This window comes from Thunnus albacares, chromosome 3 (assembly GCF_914725855.1).
Source record: "Thunnus albacares chromosome 3, fThuAlb1.1, whole genome shotgun sequence".
Lineage (NCBI taxonomy): Eukaryota > Metazoa > Chordata > Actinopteri > Scombriformes > Scombridae > Thunnus > Thunnus albacares.
In genome coordinates this window covers 37,649,869-37,677,855 of record NC_058108.1, presented here as the reverse complement: position 1 = coordinate 37,677,855, position 27,987 = coordinate 37,649,869, and the positions used below count along the sequence as shown (strand labels likewise).

At 40.9% G+C, this 27,987-nt stretch overlaps 1 protein-coding gene across 3 annotated transcripts; it reads left to right on the top strand.

Annotated features, from left to right (window-relative positions):
* The first annotated feature begins 1,362 nt into the window (after positions 1 to 1,362).
* LOC122975284 (heterogeneous nuclear ribonucleoprotein L-like) lies at positions 1,363 to 21,719 on the top strand. 3 transcript variants are annotated; one of them, XM_044343638.1, is made up of 14 exons: positions 1,363 to 1,716; positions 2,584 to 2,640; positions 9,083 to 9,201; positions 11,689 to 11,926; positions 13,771 to 13,856; positions 14,113 to 14,209; positions 14,462 to 14,534; positions 15,458 to 15,517; positions 15,609 to 15,862; positions 16,558 to 16,679; positions 17,277 to 17,475; positions 18,264 to 18,321; positions 18,466 to 18,564; positions 20,267 to 21,719. In XM_044343638.1, exons 1-14 carry the CDS (start codon positions 1,516 to 1,518, stop codon positions 20,320 to 20,322), a joined length of 1,719 nt encoding a protein of 572 aa, XP_044199573.1. In that variant the 5' UTR covers positions 1,363 to 1,515; the 3' UTR covers positions 20,323 to 21,719. The 3 variants fall into 3 exon arrangements, with proteins under 3 accessions (XP_044199573.1, XP_044199577.1, XP_044199586.1); XM_044343642.1 differs by having other exon boundaries at positions 1,364 to 1,716; positions 2,620 to 2,640; XM_044343651.1 differs by lacking the exon at positions 2,584 to 2,640 and having other exon boundaries at positions 1,365 to 1,716.
* The last annotated feature ends 6,268 nt before the right edge of the window (positions 21,720 to 27,987 follow it).

Below are 27,987 nucleotides of genomic sequence, written 5' to 3'. Positions count from 1 at the left end.
AGTTCATTAATGTCTCATGTAGTTAACACTTCAGAAATGAGTCAGACGGAAAGTGACCGAGCAAAAAGATCAAATAAAGTGAACTGAATCATTTGTGAATGTCGGTGTGTGCTTGTTTTATTTGTCTGTGTGTCTGCGGAAACATCCGTGTTTAATTAGAATCAGTATTGATGCAGTTCACAGTGAGATTATGCTAAGCTAACTGTCAGTAGTCTGACGTTAATGGTTTAGTAATTTAAAGTTTTTTTCTGTGGAACGTAAAGTGTCAGATATGTCGACTATTTTCAGATATTAGCATGCTAACATTAGCTTCAGCTAGCTTAGCAACAGTTCCCCCTGCTGTTGGTGGCTGTAAATATTTAGCAACAACTAGTTTTAACTTAGTGACGTGTAAATCTGAATTTAGCAACACGGATGTTCTCTTGACTGCAGGAAGTTAGCGCTTCCTGAGAGAAACCAACTGTTGTTTTTACTCTTTGATTTGTCTTGAGATTAAACCAAGGAGATATAAACTGGTTCACACTTAGCTTCAGAGATGTTTGTAGGTAGCAGAGGCAGGTTAGCTGTTTCACCCTGTTTCCAGCCTGGAGCTTCATAATCACATATTTCTATATTTGCATATAATCAGTCTGAACATCTGACTCTTAACAAGAAAGAAGTCTAAAAAAATAAAATATCAAACTTTTGTTGACCTAAACCCCATGTGCAGTCACCTCGGGGTCAACTGATGTTAAAGATGGATTCTCTGGAGGTTTATCAGACTGATAAATTGATATTTGTTTTTTAACATCATAAAACTGACAGTGTAACGTCGCCTCCTACAGTGTTCATTACAACCACAGTATGAACAAACACTCGGTAACACCTGAATGAAGACCTGACACCTGATCTTTAAAAAAAGCCTTTTATTAATGTAGCTCAAAGTTTCATGTCTGATGTGTTTATTTTACTTTACTTTATCTTAATGGATATTTTATCTCTCTACACTTTCATTTGCTGGATTCTTTTAAATTGTGGTGCTAATTAGTCTTAATTTAGTTTTGAATGTGATGAATAGTAATGGGCCTACAATAAAAATATATTAAGATTGTATAAATAATATTAATAACAATAATACATTGAAAGAAGATTATATTCATCCTTGTTTTTATTGTTTTGTCATAAATGCTATGATTCTTTGGTTTTATGTTAACCACTTTATGTTGCATTTTTTGCATGAATAGTGCTATGTAAATAAAGTTGCTTATTATAATTATTATTATTATTACGAAAATATAGACCTAAAAGATAGAAGAAGAAGAAGAAGAAGAAGAAGAAGAAGAAGAAGAAGAAGAAGAAGAATGTGGCAATTATAAGGTTGACCTTGACCTTCAGTCTACTTCATGCACTCGGCTCTGAAATCGTGTCAGAGTGGGAGGTCTGTGTGTTTTCCTATCTGTGGAGCTGCAGACAAACGTGTCTTCGTCTCTTCCTCCGTTTCACCCAAAATCTTCCTCTGTGCGTCCGTCGTCTGTGATGGAGGAGAAAGAAGAAAGAGGAGGAGGAGGAGGAGGAGGAGGAGGAGGATACTACCGGGCAGCCAAGCGGCTGCGGACAGAGGAGCAGGCCGGCGGAGAGGAGCTGGAGGACGGGGAGGAGGAGGAGGAGAACTCCGCCGGAGAGGAGGCAGCGCGGAGCGGACACACCGAGAGCAGCAGCCGGAGGAGCCGACGGGAGGTGGGACGGTTTATATCAACTCTGCTGAGAATATAAAGTCATATATTATATATGATATATTGTAATAATCAATATGTGTCATTATAATATCACAATGAGGCAAGTTTCCGCGAAATGAAAATATAAGTGACCGGAGCAGAGGTGAAAATGAAGGATGCCTCTGCACGTTTTCAGCATTTCAAATATGTTATCAATCTTTACTTTACTGGTTTTCTTAATTCAAACTTACAGAATTATTATTATCGATAACCTGAAAACTGAACTCATCAAAACTGAGAAATGAGATAAAAGCTTTCTGATAAGCTGTTCAGCTTTATGAAGTTGTTGATGTTTGTGAGGACACAGAAGGTTCTCGTGCTCTTTCATTTGACCTTTTGAGAAGCTTTAATAGGTTTCAGACTCACGTCAGTATCTCTCAGTGGTTTTGAACAGGTTCTAGTGTTTCTTCAGTAGCTTTTAAAGGACATTTATTGAGCTAAACTGCTCTCTTAAGAAATGGATTTGAGTCACCTGTTATCGAGAGGTCCAGGAGTTTTTACTCCATCCAAAGTCTCTGTAGTATCAAAAGACTGCACGTGACTGCTGCAGCAGCATCTCCTCACTGAACATCTGCATCATCTTCGTTCCAGTGTTTGGACAGAATATGACAAACAAACAATTAAACTACACAGTTGAACTTTGCAGAGTTTCTTTTGGCTCTGTGTGATGTTACATGAGGTATCTGCTGCTTTAATGAGGTTCAACATGGCTGTTGGGATGCTGTTTCTGAAGGCTGTTCAAATGTTATTCTGGTTCCTTTTTATTTCCCACTGGGTTCTGCTCCTCCGCTCGGTGAGACAATATGGTGTCTCTGTGCGGTTCTGGCAGGGACAGGAAGCGAGGCCATCTGTTTTCTCTCTACAGGAACGCCATGTTGGTCTCCAGGTTAGTTCAGACGAGACAAGTGTCACCAGTTCAGACAGAAAATAAATACAAACACCTTCTAGAGTAATAGGTACACACCACTGTTTTTACACGTTGATAAAACCCACAGTAACTTGCTTAAGTTAAGAGATGCAGCTAACAGTTATTTTCATTATCATCTAATCTGCAGATTATTTTCATGATTCATCATTTTGTCCATAAAACAAAATAAAATAGTGAAAAATGCCGTTATGATTTCCCACAGTCCAATTTGACATCTTCAGATGTCTTTTTTTTTTTTTTGTCGGACTGACAGTCAAAAACAATCCAGTTTACTGTCATGTATGACAAAGAAAAACATCAAATACTCACATTTAAGAAACTGCAACTAGGAAATACCAAGCGGCAACCTCCGGAGCTGTAAAATGAAGCCAAAAACTGCAGTTCCTTGAACGGCCACTTGAGGCTCCACCATGTTAAAACTTTACAGCAGAAATAAACATGTTTACAGCCTGGTACAAACAACGGTTTTGTTTTTTTATAACTCACCCGTTTAAATTTTATTAAGCCGTAAAGTTCTGCATAATGAAGGACATGGCTGCTTTGAGTGACAGGTCCGCCAGCCGCTAGGTGGCTTGTTTCAGCCGTTCGGCCCCGCCTCTTTGCCCGTTTTTGATTGGCTGGGAGTTAGGCAGCGTCACGCACTGCCAAGATGGCGACGGCCCGAGCGGCTCACTTTGAGCTTCAAAACCGCTCTTCAGAAACCAACGGGTGACGTCACGGTAACTACGTCCATATTTATATACAGTCTATGGTAATTACGTGTTATTTTAGGACTAAGGTAACCAGGAAATATTCATATTTAAGAAGCTGGATTTTTTTCTGAAAAAAAAAAGACTAATTGAAGAGTTGACAACTAATCAACTAATCATTGCAGCTCTACAAGGGACAAAAGACTGAAACGTTGGAAACAACTGGTTTAATATTTAATAACATGTTGGATGTTAAACTATTATTACATGTTTTTTATGTAAAAATGTCATCTGTATTATCCAGTAACTAAATCTTTTTCCTCTGAAATGTAGTAAAAGTATAAAGTAGCATGAAATGAAAATACTGACGTACCTCAGGTTTGACAGTGTAAAAGGAGGCGGCTTGTGTCTTTATGTGTGAATGTGTCAGACGAGAGTTCAGTGACATCTGATCAAACAGTCGTCGGCCTCCTGCAGACAGAGAGCATCATGGGAAGACAGATAATGAAACGATGACGCTTTTCCTGTTGGTCAGATTGAAGCTGTTTAAACCACTTCCTGTCCCTCTCTGACGCTGCTAGAACTTCATGAAAAGAACTGGACGTCCAGTTAAAAGTTCATCTCATGTGTCTGCACATCATCTACATTATTATTTATATATTCAGTGAGGCGACCACCTGCCGCCGCAGTGGATTATTCAGAACGACGGCGGCGTGTTCGCTCGCTCGCTCGCCGTACTTCAGCCGACATCAAAGCACCTTTTGATTTTCAGGGTTTTATCGTTATAATAGAGAGACGAGATCAAACAGGAAGCTCCGCAGGTCTGTTTGTCAAAAACTGAACCTGAATACAAAGTCCTTCCTGACTACAAACTGAAGTCAGCGCAGTGCTGCCTGGATCATGTTTCTGTTAACATACTGAACAATGTTTCATCTGTTTTACACCTAAATATCTGATCTCATGTTGTTGATCCATCATATATCAGCAGCTCTATTATATATTATATTATATATTCTTCACAGTGAAGTCAGATGAAAGTCTGTGATTGGCTACAGACGTCACTGATGGACTTTGGACCCTGACAGGAGAGATAATGACTGGATGGTGAAGGTCGACCTGGTCTGTCCAGGTGTCCACAGCTAAACATCTCCATAATTGTTCTGACCCCATGACCTTTCTGCCAGCACCACCACCACCACCAGTTAAGACTCTGAGAAAAGATAAATCATCACGTAGGGAGTCAACAAAACATCAGACGTTAACACATATTGTTGTTGTGTTCGTTACTTGTTTCTGAAGAAAACATCGAGTTTAACCACAGCGTTGTCACATCACAAAGCGTATTTATTTTCCTACAGTGATGTGTAATAGTTTCAGTTCAGCTGATCAGAAAATATTTCTACGTTCTGTTGTCTGACAACAGAAACAGACTTCTGAAAAATATCAGACGATGTCACAAAATAACGATTCGGTTCATCTCCGTCGTCACCGGATGTTGGCTGTGATGCAGTTTTGTTGTTTTCCAACTGAAAAGAGGACAAAGAAGAAGAAGAGATGTGGCGGTTGTGTGTTTTCTCTGTGGGCAGCAGGCTGTTAAACCACCTGCCAACACTCTGCAGACGCAAGTTGTTTTCACACAAAAAAACGTTGCTTTAAAAGTTAAAATGACGACGTCTATAATGTATAATGAGGTCACACACAGAGTTTAGTGCTGCATCTGCTGAACTCCTTTAGACAAAAACAATATTGTCTCATCGTGTTGTTCTCTCCTGTGAATCAGACTGAGGGTTGATGAGCTTTATAAATGATGTATCCTGCTGCCTCGTTAGCCTCGTTAGCCTCGTTAGCCTCGTTAGCTCAGCTGCTGACCGAGCTAATGATCACTTTCAGATAGGAGAGAGAAGAAGAAGAGGAGGTGCGGAAGACAGAGGGAGGAGGAGGGAGGGAGGGATGAAGAGGGAGGAGGAGAGGATGAGCTGAGGTCACAGAGTCAGACAGGAAGGAAGCAGCACACACACACAAACACACAAACACACACACACACCACACACCGCACACACGCCAAATAAAGACACACACACTTACCAAAAAGGCAGAGGCTTGGTCTCCATGGTGATTGGGCCCTGTGTGTGTATGTGTGTGTGTGTGTGTGTGTGTGTGTGTGTGTGTGTGTGTTCGTATTAGAGCTGCACCTCTTCCTGATGCTGTCACATGGATACAACAGCTGGTAACCATGGTAACCATATCACACTTTTACCCAACACAAATGAAAATCTGTGTCGCTTCATTGTTGTCGACTCACTGAGTACAACAGTAACAGCTCTCCTCCTCTTCCTCAACATCCGCCTGCCTCCCGCTCGGCGTTGCTACGGTAACCGAGCCAAGCGTAGGCACAGTCGAGTGAGCTCTCGACTACTCGGCGTTTATCTTTCTTCTGAGAGATAAGAGATACAAAGAGCTTCAGAGAACTAGATTAAAATTATTAATTACATTAAAATTAAAATATCAGTGTTTCTTAGTGAATTTATTTAATTCAATATATTTAATTTATTTAATCAGCCACCAGGCTCCTTTAAAGATACCTTCATTCAATCTTCTGCTTTTTAAAACTGAAGGTTTTAGTTTGCGGCGATGCAACAAAGACAAAGTGTTCTCCCAGTAATTTACTGGGAACTATGTGTGAAAGACGCTGTGAGTCAGATCGAGTTTGTCTACAAGTCGACGCCTCTGCACCGCTGCCTGCCTGCCGGGCAGCTGATAGCCAATCAGAGCATGTTTCCTGCAGACGCCTGAACCCGCAGCCTCGACCTGCTGCAGAAAACAGGTCAGCCTGCAAAAAAACCCCAATGCGTGCTCAACCTCTTCCTGAGAATAACAGGTTCACACGTTCTTTTTTGGGTTTTTTTACATAACCGGCAAGATTTTTTCTCACCTACAGTCCTCTTTGTACTCTGATGCTCCACTGGAGATCAATAAAGTTTCATCTCAGCTTATCGTCGTTACTCTAAACTTCTTCTGCCACAAGTTGGAGAACTAAACTGAACAAATCTCCGTCCTGTCGTAGTATTAAAGTCTGAACGTCTCTCATGTTTCAGTCTAAGCAGCAAACCAGAGTTTTAGCTTCACTGTGGAGAGTTAAGTTAAGAGAGAGATGGGGGGGGGGGGGGGGGGGGCAGGAGGTCTCTGTGTGTGTCTCACGTTTTCATCACTATCTGCTTCCTGTCCTGACTTCTTTGATCTTGTTTTTTTTACGTCAGAGGTAAATGTGTGTGTGTGTGTGTGTGTGTGTGTGTGTGTGTGTGTGCACTAGTTTTTCTATCTTTATGTGGTCGAAACACCAGCAGCTCACAGCGTGGGTCACAAATACATGTCACACCTGCTGCTCACAGTCCATACTGTGGGGAGGAGGGGGGGGGGGGGGGGGTCATGACCTTCCGAAATACAGAACTGTGCAAAAGTTGTAGCCACTAAAATAGTAGTAGTAGAATAGTTTTTATTGATCAATTAACAATAAAAGTAACAAAGTATCAAAGTTGAGTAAACAGCAGAAAGTAAATAATCAATATTGGTCTTTAAAACAGCAGCAGTTCTTCTCAGTGTTTCAGGTTCTCGGCAGGTCGGTTGTTCCTGCATCTTCTTCTTCAGCTGCTTCTGTCTCTTCATGTTAATCCCAGACTGACTCCATGATGTTTCCTGGAGTTTTTTTGTGCTTTCTCATCTCGCAGGAAATCCTGGGATGCAGGCCGAGCCTTCACAGTCCTGTTGGCATCCTTCCCTGGTTATTGCTTCTTATACTTGTTGTTATTGTTATGATTGTTGTTCTTCTGTCCCCCCCTCCTCCTCCTTTCCCTCTTTCTTTCTCTCTCTCAACCCAACCGGTCAAAGCAGATGGCTGCCCACCAAGAGCCGGGGTCTGCTTGAGGTTTCTACCCGTTAAAGGAGAGTTTTTCCTCCATGAGTGCTGCTCATGGGGGGAACTGTTAGGTCTCTGTAAATGAAAGAGTTCAGTCTAGACCTGCTCTATGTGAAAAGTGCCCTGAGATGACTTTTGTTGTGATTTAGCGCTATATAAATAAAAACTGATTGACTGACTGATGGATGTTGAGATCAGAGACTGAAGATGCTTCTTCATTTGTGCTCGTTGTCCTGCTGCAGAATCTAAACATCTAAAGGGACTAAAACTTTTGCGCACTTCTTTATGTGAGATATGGAAATTTGTAATTGACACGACATCAGGTCCTCAGACAGCTGATTCGTTCTCTTCATCGTTCTCTGAGCTCATGTTGACCTCTGATCCGCCAGTTGATCACTCGCATCTCGACACAAATAAAACACAATCTGTTTAAATCGCAGCATCACTGATGTAAAACCAGTTGCTGTTGTTGATCTACACATCTGGACAGTTGTGTGTCAGTGTACCAGACTGGAGGAGGCTCCGAGTGTCACCTGGTTGCCAAATGATCAATTTATTGATCCATAAGAGCCTGGAAATTACAGTGTTAACCAGTGCTTACCAAAATGAAAGAAATAAATATCCACCTGTAAACCATCAATAAAAGCAACATAAAAATGAAAATTTCATAAAAACTATAAAAAAAACCCCAACAATATCAAAGATTAAAATCCCAGTGTTCTTCCTGACAGAGTTCTGGTTATATTGTCACATCCTGAATAATGTTTAGTGAGTGAGACAGGTGGTTTTCACCTGTCCGTCATTCTCCAAGATCCTACAGAACATTTTAGACATTTTAATAAGATTTGAAGATAGTAGCTTTGATGTCTGTGTGGGTGTTGATTGACAGCCTCCCAGCTAACGTTAGTCCCGGCTCTTCAGGTGGATCCAACCGGAGCACCGAGCACCGGTTAGTTATTCAGGTTAAAACGGGAAGAAGCAGCGGGTCTGACGGGCAGCTGAGTGAAGTGGAGCCTGCGGAGGAAACACCGGGACCGTCAGGGTGAAACAGTCCACAGAGGAGCAGCTAAGTTCAGCTGCACAGATAGGAAACATCTCGGCTGACAGGATGTACCACTCTGTTCTTGCTACACATTAATCCTGTCTGTCTAATGAACTCAATGAAAACTCTACTGCTGCTCCCACTTGGCAGGTTCATTAAAGTTTGAAGGCTTCCTAAATTTTTCCTTCATATATTGTCTTTTTTGATCATACTTAGTACAATCTATGCTTGCATAATAGTCTCCTCAGCCAAAAATATGCGCATATATCGGTATTGGCATCGGCAATCGGCCACAGTGAGTTGGAAATATCGGCATATCGGATATCGACAAAAAATCCAATATCGTGCATCCCTAGTTAGCCCAAGTGTGCAGTGCTCGGTGTTCCCAGTAAGCTAACGTTAGCTTGGGTCCGAGGTAGCGGAACGTGTTTTTAGAGCGTGAAAGGCAACACTCCTCCGCAAGCCTTATCTGGAAGGTCCTGGATCCAAATGGAAAAGATGGCGCCAACCAGAAGCCGCAACTCAATGAAACCAACGAATGACATCACACCTCGCTACATCCAGCTTTATATACAGTCTGTGGTTGATAGAGAAATACTCCATGTTTGATCACTGCAGACACACTGATCCGTCATGATTATAATTTAATGGCCTGAACTTAAGCTTCAGTGAAAGTGTAGATAGAGAGAGTTCCACCTCATCCATTTAGTTTCCCCTCAGTGTCTGAGTTTGTGTTTTACTGTCCTCTCTCTGCAGGACGGCGTGGAGGACAGTCACCGGATCCTCCCGTCTCCAGTCGTCCACGTCCGAGGGCTCTGCGACGCCGTGGTGGAGGCCGACCTGGTGGAGGCGCTCGACAAGTTCGGCAACATCTGGTAACACTTAACCTTTAAATAACGTCCGTACATGTATCTGTACTGGTTTTTTTATGATTGGTTCCCCGCATGGTTCAACAATGAGTCCACATGTTGAACTTTACCAAAAGACAGCAGCTCATTTTACACACAAAAGCGAAATCCTTCCAGCAGACACAAACACAGCACAGGAGGATCTTTTATTACATCACTGTTTTATTGTGTGTATGTAGTTTTTAATGGTGGTGGTGTGACATCATGATTGACAGCTGTGACAGCCGCTCTCAAATCTCTGTCATTGGGCCCATAGAGCGAGCGCGCTAGTGGCTTCCGCCCGCTACCTCCGGTTTAGCCCTCCAGCTAACTTGAATGGGAAAAAAACAGTTCAATCGTGCGGCTCTTTTAGGCTTTCAAAATGTAATCGGACCGAACGGATCAAATTCTGATAGTGAGGTGAGTCGTGTCGCAGGGGTTGTGATGCTCAAAAAAATTGATCCGCTGATTTACGGACGTCTCTTTCACAATGTAAGTCAATGCGAAAAAGTCTTTTTGGGCCCAACAGCGTCACGTGACGTTGTAATTACACGGTTTGGCCGCCATGTCAAATCAGCCTCACAACCCGGCTGGGGGGGGGGGCGTGTCCCACGGGTCGTCTTCCCACCGCCCAACTCTACTGCAAGATATTTTGGCTTCACTTTTGCATTGTGGCAGGAAGTTGAGATGCGTCATCCATCTTTATATACAGTCTACGGTCAAACTCACGATTAGTGAGACTAGTGATGTGCAGTGTTGAGTCTGTAGGTGGCTGCTGGCTGTCGAACTGCTGTCAAACAGTTTAATCTCTAACGGCTTTATGATTCATAAGTAATTGTTTCAAATGATGTTTTATTAAATCATCATCACATCATAGTTTCCTGACTACCAGGCTGACTCATCAGTATCAGTTTCATGTCAGTGATAGAAACATTAACAGTGTCAGACTGTTGCAGGTTGCTGCAGTATCTGTTAAATCTGTATGTGTGTGAGTGTGAGTGTGTGTGCGGATGTGTGTGTGTGTGGGTGTGTCACGTTTGCTGAAAACAGTCATTACAGTGACCGTTTCATCACATCTGTTTAATGTGTTGAACAAATCATTGAAATAGCTGCTAAAATCCTGACGTTTAGTGATGATATGTTGAAGAACTGTTGGGTTTAAAAAGAAGCCAGAGGATCAAAAAGTATGAAACTTTATTCATAAGATTACATGAACCATGACTGAAATGTGACTGGTGTTTGTAATATTTGTCATGCTGACTCATAAATATATCTGCCGTCTATGGAAAATGTATTAATATCATTACATTCAGCCGAAGAGTGTTTGACTGAGTTATAATCTAACAACATGTTGCAGGTTTAATATTGTTGCCATTTTGCTCTAAATTGATAATTTGGAAGAAAACTTGGTGGGAATACTCTGAATGAGGTTTCTGTCGACCGTAACATGTTTCATATCAGTAATAGAATCATAAATTCAGTTATATATATATATAGTTCAAGCTGCAGCCAATCAGAGACTGTGCTTGAAAAAGTTTATTAATCAACATTTAGAGGATGGATTGAAAATAACAATCCATTTTGTTGCTTTTCTCAGTTTCATATAATTTTAGATTGACTCATTTTGATGAGATTGAAGCAGTTTGCTCGGCCAGATTAAATTGTTTTGGGGCTAAATTTACCGTCGGGCCCCTGTTGCCTCCAAATTCACATTACGTACAGAACACACCTGCATCAGGTTTTCAATATGTCAGTTAGCTTGTGGTGGAAAAAGCATCATGTGAGCTAAATATTTACTAAAAAAATTTTAAAAAGGTGTACTTCTGGTGATTTTCTATATTTGTCTTCATGTTTGAATCCAAACCAACAATGAACTGATCTACTAACAAGTATTGTGTTTGTATCAAAGCTCATATATCTGATTAAAAACACGTCAGTGAGTCACACCGCTGCACTGGGTCACATGATCCTTCATCATGAAGAGTTTGGTCACGTTAGTTTGTTTAGAAACGGCTCCAAAGACTAATAACAGCATCACGTTTTCAGTCTCTGGAGAGTAGTTCTGTGTAAGGCGGACGCTACTGAGCATGTGCAGTTCTGTTTACAGCTTCGCTCACTCGTTGTGCTGCAGATCACAACCTCTGGACTTTGTGTTACATTATAAATTTCTCAATGTACACAGAACTACTAAAACGCGATCGCTGTTATTAGTCTTTAGTTATTAGTCAAACTCTTCATGATGAAGGAACATGTCAACCAGTGCAGCGATGTGGCTCAATGATGTGTTTTTAATAGTTTTAATAGAGGTCATATAAATACCAAACTGTAAAAACAGTTCACCCAACGCTATAAACAAAACTAACAGCAGCTTCAACCTGAAGCTCATCTTATACAAAGAAAAAGCGTCTTTCCATCTGAGTGTCTGAGTGAAGCCCCGCCTCCTCTCACCTCCACGCCTGTCCACTCTGTCGGCAGCTACGTGATGATGATGCCGTTTAAGCGGCAGGCCCTGGTGGAGTTTGACAGCGTGGAAAGCGCAGAGCGCTGCGTGGTGTGTGGAACCCAAGAGGCCGTCTACATCGCCGAGCAGCAGGCCTTCTTCAACTTCTCCACCAGCCAGAGGATCACCAGGCCCACCAACGCAGACGACCCCACCAGTGGAAACAAGGTTCTGCTGCTGTCCATCCAGAACCCGCTGTACCCCATCACCACCGTAAGTCCAGCAGAACCTCCTCCACCTCACCTCCCTTTAGTGGAACAAACTCCCTCTAGCTCAGTTGATCCTCCTTTACCTGAACTTTCTTTACCCTTCATGGTCCTCCTCTGTCAGACCTTCTCTACCAGCCCTAGAACCATCTTTCTCTCTGAAAAAGTCATCTATCTTATCTAAAAATCATCTCCACTCCACCTGGAGTCTTCTATCCTTCCATGGTGTTTTAACACATGCACTTTTTAGTCCGGTTACATCAGATTCTCCTCGGTACGTTTTGTTTGTGGCAGATCTGAACACAGCAGTTGACTCGGCTGCAGACTAAAATAACCACAGAGACCCTTTACAGGGAGTGGTCTCAGTCCAGTCACAAGTGAACTCTGGAGTGGTTTGTTTGGTGGGAACGTGATCTGACCTCAATCTGACCCGACTACAAGGCGTACGTAATGAGTGAATTTAACAGTTGCTAACAACAAGCCGGATAATGAACCAGAGAATGAACTGAGGTCCGACCTGGACAAATACAACGTAGCACAGTTACCATGAATATGATACATACTGTTTATTTTACAGTAATTACATGGACAAACACACTTCCATCTGATAGTCAGATGGAGTTATATTAAGTCGAGTGGTTTTCAGAAAACTGGTTCTTGATTTAGTTTCATTTATACAGCGTAGTACGTTGTGTTTGGCCAGTGGCACATATGTGCCTAGAACGATGACGTTTTCACTGAGCACGTTTGGGGCCACTGGACCTTCTTTCTGTGTTTATGAACTTTCATTACTCTTTCTTTTACCTTTTTGGATCCAAACCTTCCACTTCCTCAACTGGCTTTACATAGATAACAAATTGGCAAAAAGAAGTTACACACAACAACAACAAGCAGTGGTGGAAAGTAACTAAGTACATTTACTTTAGCACAGTTTTGAGGTACTTGTACTATACTTGAGTATTTCCATGTGATGCTACTTTCTACATTTCAGAGGGAAATATTGTACTTTCTACTCCACTACATTTATTTGACAGCTTTAGTTACTTTTCAGATGAAGATTTGACACAATGGATAATATAACAAGCTTTTAAAATACAACACATTGTTAAAGATGAAACCAGTGGCTTCCAACCTTTTTGTCTTTTGACGTCTTACAAAAAGCAGTGTGTAGTCGGGGTCACATTTCACATGTCTATGAGTTGTTAACAGCTCCACCAAATAGTGATTTTTCCCTCTAAACTTCTCACATGCTTTCATTTCAATAAATGTTCAAATGATCCAATATTTCAGCAAAAATCAAAGATTAGAGAAAAAGTCCAAAAACTGAAAACAGATTTGTGTATCAGAACTTTGTTTTTTCTTCTTTCCTCTCCCATTAATCATCTCACCACCCCTCAGATTTATCTGCTGACCCTTTGGAGGGGCCCCACCCCTAGGTTGGGAACCACTGGACTAAACTAGCTAACTGTATATAAAGTAGGGCTGGCTGATGTGACCAAGAGCTCCTATCCCGAATTGGCACGTTTTAATTCAAAGAATAAATAGTTGGCCCGTTGCTGTATTGGTACTTTTACTGCAGTGAAGGATCTCAGTGCTTCTTCCACTGCTGACAACAACAACAACAATAACAACAACAACAACAGAGCAGCAAGAAAGACGCAGTGTTAAAAGTCTTATTTAAAAGTGTTGGACTGAGAGCTGAGCGTTAGTGAAAGAGTTGAGCCCACTCCTCTTCCTGAATCTCCTGAACCCTAAAACAACCTTCTCTAAGCTATAACGAACCTGGTTTATAGGATTTGATAGCTGTTGTTGTTTGACATGCTTGTCAGTCGTCTGTGTTCTCTCCGTCAGGATGTTCTGTACACCGTCTGCAACCCGGTCGGTAACGTCCAGCGTATCGTCATCTTCAAACGCAGCGGCATCCAGGCCATGGTGGAATATCCTGACGTGTGTTTGTGTTTTAAAGTGTTTCACAGATCAGCTGAGACTCACTTCATTCATTCATTTAACTCCTGTAGAGCTGCTGCACATAAAACAAACTGACTGAACTGAATCTGTTGAAACCTGTAAAAGTTTTAAAGATGGAAAATAAGATTTACTGAATCTGAGAATAGATCTTGTTGAGGATTTCGTTGGACTTGTTTCTCTCCTCTGATTGGCTGGTTGATAGTGTTCCTTAACGAGCTCGTTAACATTTGAGTCAGTGGGGGACGCTCAGAAGGCCAAGCTGGCTCTGAATGGAGCCGACATCTACGCCGGCTGCTGCACGCTGAAGATCGAATACGCTCGGGTAAACACACACACACACACACACACACACACACACACACACACACACATATTGTATTTCTATACTTATGAGGACCCTGGTCAACATACCTATCCCCACCCTCTCCCTTAACTGAAACTAAACTTCTGAACCTTCAAAACAGTGCTCTCAATAAACACACACTCACGCATGCACGCACACATACACACTCTCAGACTCATGCACACGCACACAGACCCACCCAGAGGTGCTGTGCTCTGTCGCCCCCTGCAGCCCAACAGACTGAACGTCGTCCGCAACGACAACACCAGCTGGGATTACACCAAACCTTTCCTCCTGCACCGAGGTAGGACACCACCTTTCATAACTGCTCACACACACACACACACACACAAACCTGGTTTGTAGATACTTCAGTAGAAGTCGGTGTTGTTGTAGAATTTTTGGGTTTTGGACTGTTAGAAAACAAAACAAGATATTTAAAGAGGAACGAGAAACACACAACAAATCGACAAAATAATCTGCAGATTAATCAATAAAGAAAATATTCATTTGTCGCAGCCCCAATGAACAGTATTGATTCTTGTAGTGGTGCATCGATCGATCTGCCGCCGATCGAAACCGGACGATTTAATGCCTCATCGGCTCAGACTGGAACCAGCAGGTCTCTCTGACTATAAAGCTGATTGTATCAGCCGATCTGGCATCGCACTAGTGCACTAGTGAGAACATCAGGTTATGTGACCTCACACTGATTATACTCAAAATCTCTGTATATATGAATTTCTCCACCGTCGGGTTTCGACCTCCTCCATCACATTTTCCATCGTTTGAGCTTTGATTGCTGTTTTTTTTTTTAATGACGTCATCTTGTTGTGTCCTCTTCTTCTTCTGCAACGGTTTAATAGCACCAGCTGTAAAAATTAGCGCCACCTGCTGTTTATCTGCTAATATTCACACAACAGGAGTGAATTGGAAAAAAAAAACATTTTCTTTTGTACATTTTCTGGAGATTCAATTAAAATGTGCTCGTACATTTGGAAGGTAAACCTGACCGCTGACTGTGACGCAGCTGGTTTGAAGGTGAAGCAGAGTCGGCCTGCTGAAGGAGGCTGAAAATAGATTTTCCTGCTGAGGAAGGATTATCAGTTTCACCTCCCACTGCTCTGCCTGTATTTGGGTGTGACTCTGCTAACCTGCTAACATCAAACCAAAACTCTGTGTGTGTGTGTGTGTGTGTGTGTGTGTGTGTGTGTGTGTGTGTTGCAGAGCGGGGTAAAGGGAGGCAGCGTCAGGCCATCCTCGGAGAGCATCCATCCAACGGCTACGGTACCGTCTGCCTGTTCTGTCTGTCTGGTCTGTTTCTGTCCGTCCAGCATGTCTTGTCTCCTCTCCTCCAGCTGTGTCATTGTGTCTGCAGGGCCACACTGCCCCCTGCTGCCTCTGCCTACCAACAGCAGGTACAGGAGGAGCAGCCAGGAGGTGCAGGACATGATCTCCTATCCACTGCTCCTCCACCACAAGAGCGCCTCCTCCTCCTCCTCCTCCTCCTCCTCCTCCCTCCTGGGCCATGCCACTTCCAGCTCGGTTGCCATGGTGAGCAGCCTGCATCCCGTCCAGATGAACTGCAGCCGCATCTTCAATCTCTTCTGTCTCTACGGCAACGTGGAGAAGGTCAGAGCGACTACTGTGTTTTTAAGTTTGTGTTTTGTTTTTGTGTATAAATGCTGTGTGGAGTTATCGTCTGCTACCTGTCAATCATCTGGAAATAATCCCTCAAAAAACACAACTTTCACATCCAAATTTTTTCAGATTATTTTAAGATGCTGTAGGTTAATTTATGTATAAAGTTTGTATCATAAAAGTTGGTAAGAACATGTTAATGTTCTCTAATTACACTCTTAATACACTGAAGGCTCACAGAGAGAAATGCAAACACAATGTAGACAGACGGGAACTGGCTCAATCAGTTCTCAATCATTTTTGTAAATTGATCAAGGTGACACTGATTAATTTAACTGACTGCACTTTTATAACATTGTCAAAAAACAATGAAACACGATGCATCAGAGCCAAAGATACTGTCGTCGTTATTCCATGCATTCACCTTCCACATCAAAACCTGGTGTCTTCATTACCCACAATGCACCTGTAGGTATGTTGTTCTAGTAGCAGCTAATGTATCCTGGAGCTGCAGACGTCAGCTGACTTCACTTCTTTCTGTCTCCACATCCCCAGATGTAACTGACAGACTGCAGCAGTGTTTCTTTTATGTGTTATTCGGGAAGATAATGAAATAATATTTAAACGTTGGCGAGAAGCAACGAGCTGTGAGTCACCTGCTGCGACCTCTGATCTGATGTTTGCAGGTGAAGTTCATGAAGAGCGTTCCCGGCACGGCGTTGGTGGAGATGGGAGATGAATACGCTGTGGACCGAGCTGTGACTCACCTCAACGGCATCAAGGTGTTCGGCAAGAAACTGAACGTTTGGTAGGCGCTTTAATGCTCGGACAACATTTAGGAAACTTAGTTTTAATAGATTTTAATGACCACTGTCACCTTTCCTTTAGCACCACCATGAGAACAAAACCTCAACTTCTACGACTACAACAAAATACTCAACAAACATTTGTTCATACATGGTTCATACAACACATAAAACATGAAATATGTAAACTCCATGAAAATGCAAGTCCAGTTTGTATCAAGGCAGAATAATTACCGGTTCAATACTTTTCTATATATCTGGTTTTAATAAGGTTTGAACAAAAGAAAAAAAATATTTGAAGGAAAGAAATTGGCTAATTTTGCAACAATTATCATTATTATTTGTACACATACAGCAGTGGACTCTGTGCAGTCTTGCAGTCTTATGTCTGCAAACACCCAAAGCCAATATTACTGTAATACAGCGACACATATAGATATTGAGCTATGATGTGATATTGTCAGATGCTCCTAGTTGCTTCATAACAAACTCCTGCATTTACATAGTGTTTTTGTCATGCTGTACAACAAAATATCATAAATCTAAGTTTGTTTTCATTCAATTTTTCTGTGTTTACATGGTTTACATTTACCCCTCAGTGTGTCCAAGCAGCAGGCGGTGATTCCCAGTCAGGTGTTTGAGCTGCCGGACGGCAGCAGCAGCTACCAGGACTTCAGTCTGACCAGAAATAACCGTTTCAGCAGCGCGCAGAGCGGCAGGAACATCATCCAGCCGCCCGCCGCCGTCCTGCACTTCTACAACGCCCCGCCCACCCTCAGCCAACACCAGCTGCACAAGGTGAGGTCACATCTGAATTAGATTATAGTCGGGTTTAGTTGGGTTGAGTTTGGAGACTGAGAAAGCTTTCTGAAGAGTTGTAAACTGAGAAAGGGGAAGGGACCGAGTTAGGAGCCCTGTGGGACGCCGTTAGAGATGAGAATCATCACAGTTCTCTTTCTCTGCTTATTTCTCTGCATTAAGGCAAATGTTATCGTTTTAAATGTCTGAGCTTTGGCTCATTTTTGGCTTCTCAACAGAAAAACTGTGCAGTACCTTCAAATGGATCATAAATGTTCACAGAATCAGTTTTTCTCTTCAGTTCCTTTCAACACAAAACAGTCCCTGCTGCATTACTATACAGAACGTAAAGGTCACTTAACATTTACTGTCATGTGTTATCTATCCACTGAAATATTTACCTAAAGTCTGCTGGCATAAGCTAACATTTGCCAACATAATAAACAACGTGTCATTGCTTCTGAATTAAACTTTTCATTTGTAAAAGAAATTGTGTGGCATAGTCTCGCTTAAAAGGAGTAGATGTGAAGCTTCTATTCAGCTTCATCAGTCTGAGTTAGTCATATCAAGTGGATATCTGACACACTTACAGTCTTTTTAGCATCAAATTCCCTCTTTGTGTTTCCTGTTGAGCTGCGGTGGAAGTATAAACTTAAGACACACTTGGAAAATTGTGAACTCGTCCTTTAAGCATCAATAACTTGAAAACCTGGACTTATTTTAATTGTTCTTATTTTAGTTCAGATGAGTTAAAAACAGTCTACCTCTCCTCCTTTCTCTCTCTGCAGCTCTGTACTGAACACAGCGCTCCCGCCTTCACCAAGTTCAAGATCTTCGACGCCAAACGTGAGTCTAACCAATCACGCGGCTCGGCTCCGCAGCGTGATCAGGACTTGAAATACGGAGCCGTCGTTCAACTTTTATTTACTGTCTTCTCTTTCGTCTTCTTGTGTCTGTCTCTCCTCTTCGTCCTCCTCTTCATCGCTGCAGCCAGCTCTAAGACTCTGTCGGGTCTGTTGGAGTTTGACAGTAAGACTGAAGCGGTGGAGACTCTGACTGTTCTCAACCACCACCAGATCAGAATACCCAGTAAGTAGCCAAACTGACGCTGACGCACTGTTTACATTACACACAACCATTGATTGGCATTGATCAATCAAACCAAGTCAAACTGTGTGGATCTTTATGTAAAACACCTTTACATATATAACAGTGTTCACAGGATATAGAAAAATGTAATAATCATGCTGTTAAAGGAAACAAACAAAGGTGTTTGCAGGTGGACTTTGTTACCGTTGGACGGAGCCAGGCTAGTTGGTTCCCCCTGTTTCTAGTCGTTATGCTAAGCTAAGCTAGGCTAATTTCCTCTCAGCTCCAGCTACTTAACGTACAGACCTGAGGATTATATCCATCCTCTCATCTCACTCTCGGCAAAATGCAGTTTGGTGGTGCACTCAAAGATGCTTCAGTGTCTTAGATTTTAGAGTCAGCTTCTGAGAAGCATTGCATGTGTTCCTAAAATTACTAAATTTATATAGCACTTTTATCCAAAGCACTGTTTCTGCTGTTCATTCACACCAAGCCACCATGCAAGGCTATACATCTATATGTTTATAACTCCACAGTCTGATCTGTACAGTAACAGTGTTGGTTGTGGCTCGTAGTGATGAACCTACAGAGAATCATCAGAGACTCTGCAGCTCCTCTCGGCTTTATGGAGCTTTATAGTGAGTTTCAGCTCATTGTTTATCTGTCCGGCTATAACTTTACTGTTCTGGTTCACTCTCAGCGTCTCATAGCGTCGTTTTCAGAGAGAAAAAGCTGTAAAAAGCCGCTGTACACTACCTGCTCAGCACCAGACAGACACAGTTAGCTGTAGACTAGCTGGTGAACATAGTGGAGCATTTAGCAGCTAAAGAGCCAGATATTTCCCTCAGGAGTTGGTGGAGACCAAAAACAGAGCTAAAAGAGAGTGAATATTGGACTCACATTCACCAGGTGGACAGAAACACGACTCCACATGAATGATAATGTTGCTCCGTAACTGCTGAATATGGAAATAAGAAACTGTTTTCTAACAAGTTCAACATATCAACTGAAAAGCTGATGATGAGTCAGAGTTGTGTTCACTACTTGTTTCTGATGGAAACTAGTGGACAGTGTAAAAATCATGCTGCTGCAGATGACGTCACCTGACCGGGTCACTATCTTTATCACTGTCTTTACTGTCAGCATCTCTTCACTCAGCAGACGTATTTTTTTCCCCCAACTGATAATAAGTGAGTCACTTCCTGCTTTCACCACTAGATGTCAGGCTTCACACGGATCCAGTACGTTCCTTAAAGGTTTTTTTTTAACAAAAGCTAAACTTAAATCACCAGTTAGACCAGTTTTAAGTGTCACTTTTAGGATTTGATGTTAAGTTTTGACTTTTGAAACACGATGCATCACCTGGTCAGGCTCCTGTGTGTATTTAAAGGAGTTATTGACCTCTGACCTCTGGGTGACAGGCGGGGAGACTCACCACCATACTAACGAGGAGCAACAACAGGCCTTCAGGACCAAACAGCCTCACACAAAGTCACATTTTTAAAAAACATGTTGAAACTCTTTAACATTTCGTCTCTTTAAAAAGTGCTTCATAAATGTTTCTTTTTCTCGTTTAATGTCTTTAAAATAGATTATTTTTGGAGTTATGTTTTGTTATTTTGTACTGAAAGCCTTCACACACACACAGTCAGCAGTGTTTACTTCAGTGTGAATGAACTCGTTCTCCGTCTGTCGCCCTCAGACAGCTCCAACCCTTTCACCCTGAAGCTCTGCTTCTCCACCTCCTCCCACCTGTGACCTGAGAGCAGCGTCCCCGTCCTCCAGAGAGGACGTCCGTTCAGCACAAAGACGAAAAGGACAAAAGTTTATCTGACTCGGTATGGAGCAGGAAATGTTGTGATGAGGCAACTAAACGCTCGACGTGGATTGAAAACACTTTTGTTTTCTTTCTTCCTGAATGATGTCAGCAGCTCGACAGTTGCATTTAATCACACATGAGAAGTGGAATCTTTGTTTCAGTAAATATCATATTATTGTCCACATGAAGATAAAGATGTTGTACTTGTTTTAGGACACTTTTATTTTTGTAACTCAGGGAGGAATCATTAAAAACTGTCAACCAATCAGATACCAGCTACAAAGAGACAGACAGAGATTTTATGAACAATGCTAAAATATTTTATGTTTGTTATGTTTAATATTTATTTCATTGAATTTGGAATCATTTAGTTTGATTTTATTTTTATTGGTTTTTTTGATGCATTTTCAGGTTGTTGTTTTTTTTACATTTTTTTTGCTTCAGTTACACATTTTTAGATTTTTAAATTTTAAAATTGTTCATTTTTTTGTTTGTTCTGTGTTGAGATTGTTGGTAAACGGAAAGGTCAGTGTTGCTTTCATCATTGTTTGAAACTGAATGTCTGAGTTTCCTCCACAGCTGAGTTTTTGTTTGTGACTGTTGTTGTTTTATAAGACGTCGACTGTGATTTACTGACAAACTGACAAATATCATCACTGCTTCTAGACATTATTAATGTCCGGTGTTGAACCCATATTTACAGAATATTTTCATTTTGAGAATAAAATCATTTTATTTCTAGTTGTTTGGAAATCTTAAGTAGCAATAATTTGTGTTTGGTTAATTAGTTAATTAATGAACACAGTTTAAAACATGTTGCAGGTCTTCGCTATGAAAACAATCATGTGAATGTTGATGAACGCTTCACAATATCAAGATAACATTCAAAGCTAATTTTAACACGTTAGCATGCTATCTGGCACTTTATCTGGATAATCCACTGAACATGTTGAACAGTTTTCACAGGAACTATTTCTCCTGCTGTTATTCAGAATAACTGGGAAAGACGTGTAGCTGTTTCAGTAGATAAGAGTCATTTTTTTTCAAATCCACACAAACTGTTACAGAGACAAATAAAACCAAAACTGTCTGGATTGATGCCACTAGAGGGAAACAACGTCTGTGTGTGTGTGTGACTGTATTTTTTGATGAACCGACCCTTTAAATAATATCTTGAGCGCTGATTTACTGTTAAACTGAACCATGTCTATGTTGATAGTAATAAACCACATGAAGGATGAGACTGTCGTGGGATCAGCGGTGTGTTCGTCCTCTCTGTCTCCGTCTGTTAAAAGACTCAACTTAAAATATTGTTCATTAAAATGTTTAGAAGTTGTCTGCTGGTTATTTGTCTCTGATTGTAAAAAACACTCAGATCTGCAGCTGTGCTTCATCATTTATCCCTGAATAAGTAGGATAGCATTAGTATATTTATAGTACATTTGTACATAATGCAGTCAACATGGATCTATGGATGTCTCCTGAATATTTATACTACACGTTATAAACTCAGTATACATCACAATCTGGATTTAAATGTATGATAGTTTGTCCTGAAATACAATAATTGTGGCATCTTTTCATTTATTTGATTTTCAGCAGCTGGCAGCTCTGAACGTGAAGCCGTAGGACAGACTCGGGTTCGATGCTAAAGATGCTTACAACGTGAAAACAACCAGATGTGAAAATGGTGAAAGTCAGTGATGGAAGAAGTACTCAGATCCTTGAGTAAAAGTAGCAACACAGCAAAGTAAACACACTCCAGTACAAGCAAAAGTCCTGCATGAAAACTGCAGTAAAAGTTTACTGCAGTAAAAGTACACAAGTATTAGCAGCAAAATGCACGTTAAGTATTAAAGGAGACCTATAGTACTTTTCCTTATTTTCAGTCATATATAATGTTACAATGTCTGATGTTCATATTAAATGATGAGGTAAACGTATGTAGCAGTAATCCCTTTGAGCAGAAAGCAGCAGCTTCAGGCTGCTCTGAACACTCGGTTTCCAACGTTTTTTTCTACTTTCAGGCCGAGGTGATGTCAGCTGGTGACGGATTTTATTTTCATGGTTGTCTGCTCCGCTCTGCTAACATTTCTTGTGTTTTGCTATTGTTTTGTGGGTAGTTATGCTGAGCCATGACTCCATCACACAGCACAGCAAAGTAAAACAAGTAGTTTACCTGTTGGAGGTGTGCTGGTCACCTGCAGCTCTTCATCAAACGTCATCATCACTGTGGCTGTTTCTGCTTGTACTATTCCTCCCTGCATTATTTCTATATGATCCACTGAACACACGGCTCCAAATATCTCTATATGTTGTTGTTGCAGCTAACAAAGCTCCGCTAATTCAGTGAGGAACACGTTTAATTTCCTGTATATTTTTCACAATAAAAGTTTCCTGTTATTTAGTCATTTAAAAGCTTTTGATATGAAGTAGTAAAGCAGGAAAATGTTGGGTTTGCATCAGCAGTAACTTAACACAACTCTGATATGGCCGCCCCTCGGCAGGATTTTAGAAAGCTGGCCAATCAGATCAGAGTGGGTTCATGGGGAGGCGGGGCCTTAAAGAGACAGGAGCTAAAACTGCATGTTAGAGACAGAGGCTGAACTGAGGGGCTGCATTAAGGACCAGTATATGATAAATAAGGAGTTTTTAGGTGGAAACCATATCATGCAAAGCTGCTCCAGTGGAGTCCAAAAATAAAAAATAGAGCTGGAAATGAGCATAATTGGTTCCCTTTAAAGTAACGGTACTTGTTTTGCAGAAAATCATTTAATAAAGTATGTTATCAATCAGTGCATAAGCAGCATTTTATTGTTATTATTTGATCTTCTGGACTTTATAAGAGTCACAAGATCAATCTGAGTGACTGTGAGATGATAGTTTGTGTAGGAAAGAATAAAAAAACAAAGTCCTGATACATTAGACTCATTTTCCAGAACTTTTCTTTGATCTTTGCGTTTAAATAATGCAGCTTGATTTAGGAGCTTATCTTACTTCATGTCAAATCTTCATCTGAAAAGTAACTAAAGCTGTCAAATAAATGTAGTGGAGTAGTACAAGTACAATATTTCCCTCTGAAATGTAGGGGAGTGGAAGTATAAAGTAGCATGAGATGGTAGACAGCTGCAACTTTTCATCTTTGTTCATCTAAGACTCTGCAGTGTGTTTACTGTTTTCATCAATAATTCAGTTTAAATGATTTCAGATCTGAAGCCTCTGTGAGATCTCTGCTCCGCTCTGCAGCCTGCAGACTGCAGGTTACAGCCTCATCTGTCACTGACTGTTAAATATGAACTTTAGAAACAAGTCTCTTATGTGTGTTATGCGGTTTTGTGGCTGGTAAATAGAACAGTGTCAGTGCTGCTGTCTGTGATATGATCAGCCAATCATAGTCCAACCTGAGACAAAACACGCAGGTTATTTTTAACCTGTAAAGTTCTTACAGGTGTAAGAAAATGACGGTTGAAGGCCCCCGTAGCGTGTTTCACCTGCAGCTCACATTATCAGCCTGCTGTGTTTTACTGAAGGCAGAAACCAGACAGCCTGTCTGACCAGTCTGTCGTCAGATAACACTCAACCACGCTAACAACCAGGTGTGAAGACAGGCTTGTAATCTGATCAAGCCAGCTGCAGAAGACGCACAGCACAGAGAGAAACCAGGTCAGAGTTTGAATCTGCACACAGGAGGTCTGCCCCCCACCCCTGCAGGGTGTCTAAGATAAATGCTTATTCTGTGTGTCGTGTGTTCACACTGCAAAAGTGACAAACTCAGTTTACTCAAACCAGACAGCATGCAGTCCAAATCCAGTGGATTTTTGATTGAGCTGTGGATGGACACTATTGTCTCAATATGCAGCGGGAAACGAGGGAAAAACTGCTTGTGTTGAGGATCAGCACTACACGCCTCGAGGCGTACAGCAGCTGGAATCTCATAAAGAGACGACAAACAGACGAGGAAACAGCTTGAAAAAGTGAGCTGGTTGTCTGATGATGAAATGATGTCCGTCAGGACGTTTTACATTGTTGTCTTTTGACGTCTTACAAAAAGCAGTGTGTAGTCGGGGTCACATTTCACATGTCTATGAGTTGTTAACAGCTCCACCAAATAGTGATTTTTCCCTCTAAACTTCTCACATGCTTTCATTTCAATAAATGTTCAAATGATCCAATATTTCAGCAAAAATCAAAGATTAGAGAAAAAGTCCAAAAACTGAAAACAGATTTGTGTATCAGAACTTTGTTTTTTCTTCTTTCCTCTCCCATTAATCATCTCACCACCCCTCAGATTTATTTGGGAACCACTGGACTAAACTAGCTAACTGTATATAAAGTAGTGTAAACTAGCTCCACCTCCAGCAGCTACAACAGTAACATGCTGCTCTAACACTGATGCTTCACTATTAATAATCTAATGATGTCATATATAATAATATATCAGTCAGAGGGACCAAACCACTACTTTTACTGCAATACTTTAACTACATCAAGCTCATAATACTTATGTACTTTTACTGTAGTAGGATTGTATGCAGGACTTTTACTTGTAATGGAGTATTTTTACAGCAATGTAAAAATACTCCATTACAAGTAAGAAACCAAAAACTGTATTGATGATATTATAACACTGGCCTCCTCTCAGCCAGGAGGATCATTTTAATGAACTGGGAACAACGTAAACTGAACTGTGTCAGTTTGGAGAACTGGTGTGAGGACTTGATGGACTTGCTGTCGATGGAGCAGGCTGCTATACGTCTCCAAGACGATGACAGGCCTGATGGACTTGTTTTGTCTTTTTTTGTATTATTATGGTTACTGTCTCCTTTTGTTGGTAAAAAATAACATAAAAAAAGATTACCAAAGTCTGTGTAATTCATCCTCTGGGGAAAATAAACATCTGTACTGAATTTCATGGCACTCTGTCTGTAGTTGTTGAGATGTTTCAGTCTGAACCAACAGACCAGATTTCCATCCATAGAGTCACGCTGCTATTATAACAGGATGGATTCACAGAAACAGGACGTTTCCTCCTGACAGACGGCGTTCAGTGTGTTCAGGAAGGAATCAGATGATCGTCTCTCTGCTCAAATCCATTTTCTACAGAAAAAGTCACAAGGTTTCAGAAAACAAGTTCTGACATTCAGGCTGAATTAGGTCTGGTTGGTTTTTAAGCGAACTGCATAATGCTTCTCATTAAAATCCCTGCAATGATTAGAAAGAAACAGTCTACAGACGACTTAACTTGGTTTTACAGCCACAGTTTTTAAAAGAGGAAAAAAGATTTTACACAAACTGGAAAGACAATATACAACGATATCTTCTGATAAAGATTGTTTTAGATCATTTCAATATGTTTAACTTTGCAGTGAGTCGACACATATCAATTGACTTATTGATGACCTGATAATGACACTAGTGTTTATCCTGCTGTCAATTTTTTAAGTTTAAAGCTGCACTAATCGATATTTTTTATATTAACAGAGGATCACATGACTGTATGTAATGTAAAAGGTGTCACTTGTAGTTATGAACACACAGAGAATAATCTGCGATGTTTATGCTACACCAACAGTCATATAAAGACCTGAAGAAGTGAAGCAGTTGCATCAGAGTTATCAAAGCACATTTACAGTCAGGGCTTGAAATGAACTTTTTTTGATCACCAGGAAATATGGCTACTAGGTTTTAAAGTTACCAGCCAATCAGAATTTCCACAAGCCAAAATGTTTTTCTTGAAATAAACCAGATGATAAGAGCCACTCAATAAATTTAAACTTAAGCATTGATAAGAATAAAAGATATAGCATAATAAATCTCTTTTTCCAGCTTGAAATTATTTGTCTCAACCACAAACTGGTTCGTCTTGTGTTTTCCAGATGTGTAGATCCTGACAGTCATCTTCTGCTCATTTGATTTGTTTGCCCCAGTCTGAAATCTCCACATTATTAACTAACTAACTTGGCAAATCATAGATAAATCCACATCAAGTACTCAGCTGATTCTACTAAACGCTACATCCAAGCCAATGACTGTATTACACACAAGGTGCGCCAGAAGTAGGGGGTCAAGGGGCCGTTAGCCCCCCACTTTACCCTCCTCCCACATTCTTTATAAGTCATGAATCACTGTATCCCTGCAAATGCCCCTATACTGCAAAAAGGTAAAAAGATGTTTTGATCATTCATAACAGGAAGAATATTTACATTTTAATCCAATCAAAGAGGACCTTATCACACAAATCAAATGCTCACAGTGTACATTGCAACCAATAAAACTGTTTCATCGTTGTTACACAAGTCTGTTTAAGCCATTAACTTAGCTAGAAGTAACCTTAGCTATCAGTATTGCAAATAGACTGCAAGCTTCTGCAAACATGTCAGGAGAGCCAGTGCATAAGAAAATAAAGTAAAGCCAAACAAACCTGAATTTCAATGTTAATAATATTACATCCCTGATGTCCAAAACTCCGTTGGAGCCAGAAGAACCCCAAAGCAGCAGCTCTGTGTCTGTTGATACTGTCGAACTGAACCGTGAACTCGTAGTTTAGAGTAATTGAACAAAAAAGCTCGTATTTAATCCCACAAGCACTAGTTAGCTGCTTTCTGCTTGGACCTATACCGCCACCCTGTGGTGCAAGCAAAGCTATAGTTACTCCACAAAAGATTGATCGCCCCCTGGTGGCTGCTGCAGTATAGGTCATAAGTCCCGCCCCCTCCATGTTAGCGGATGGGACTAAAAAAATCAAAGCAAACATTCAATAAGTTTTTCTCAAACATGGTTTCTGTCATTTTAGGTCGTTCTTATCACGGTGATGTTCGTTCAAGTGCTCATTTTTCTGATGGGTTTGTTTTTAATTAGTTATTTGACAATAATGAAAGGGGGTTCGATGTCATGATTGACAGCTGTGACAGAAATATTTTGCATAGCATTGCATGGTGGTAGGAAGTAGATACATGTTGTCCATATTTATATACAGTGCAATGCTACACAAACACACACACACACACACACACACACACACACACACACACACTTTTTGGCCCCTGCACTTCTGAAATGAATCCGGCGCTCCTGAGTACAGATGGTGTTCATGGGAAATGTAGGATAAGGATTGTTTCTGCAGCTTTAAACAGATTCAGTGATGTTTAGAACTCAGTTCTTCACTAGCTAAATCGGTTTGTAACTTTACAATGTTACCCACCACAGTTCATTTTTACCTGTATTTGACAGGTGTTAATTTCAAGTCCTGATTTAATAATCCAATAAATCAGTTTCTTATAGAGGGCTTCATCATTCAATCTTTGTTCAGTCTGTAATGGGACAAACACCCTGTCTGTGTCTATCCTGGTTTATAAACTGAGAACAAATCTTAATTTTAACAAACATTTACATTTAACACATTACAGGTGCAACTACAGCTCCTCCTGTTGAATGCTCACAACACAACAGTTTTATCTAAGTTAAAATGACAAGTTCAGTAGTAAATACTGATTTATCTAATAAAATATAGAGAGAAAGCCTCAGTGTAATGGTTAATATTTTAATAAAGATAAATGTTATAGTTAGCTAGCAGGACAGAAGCTAGTTTACGCCGCTCTTTAGGA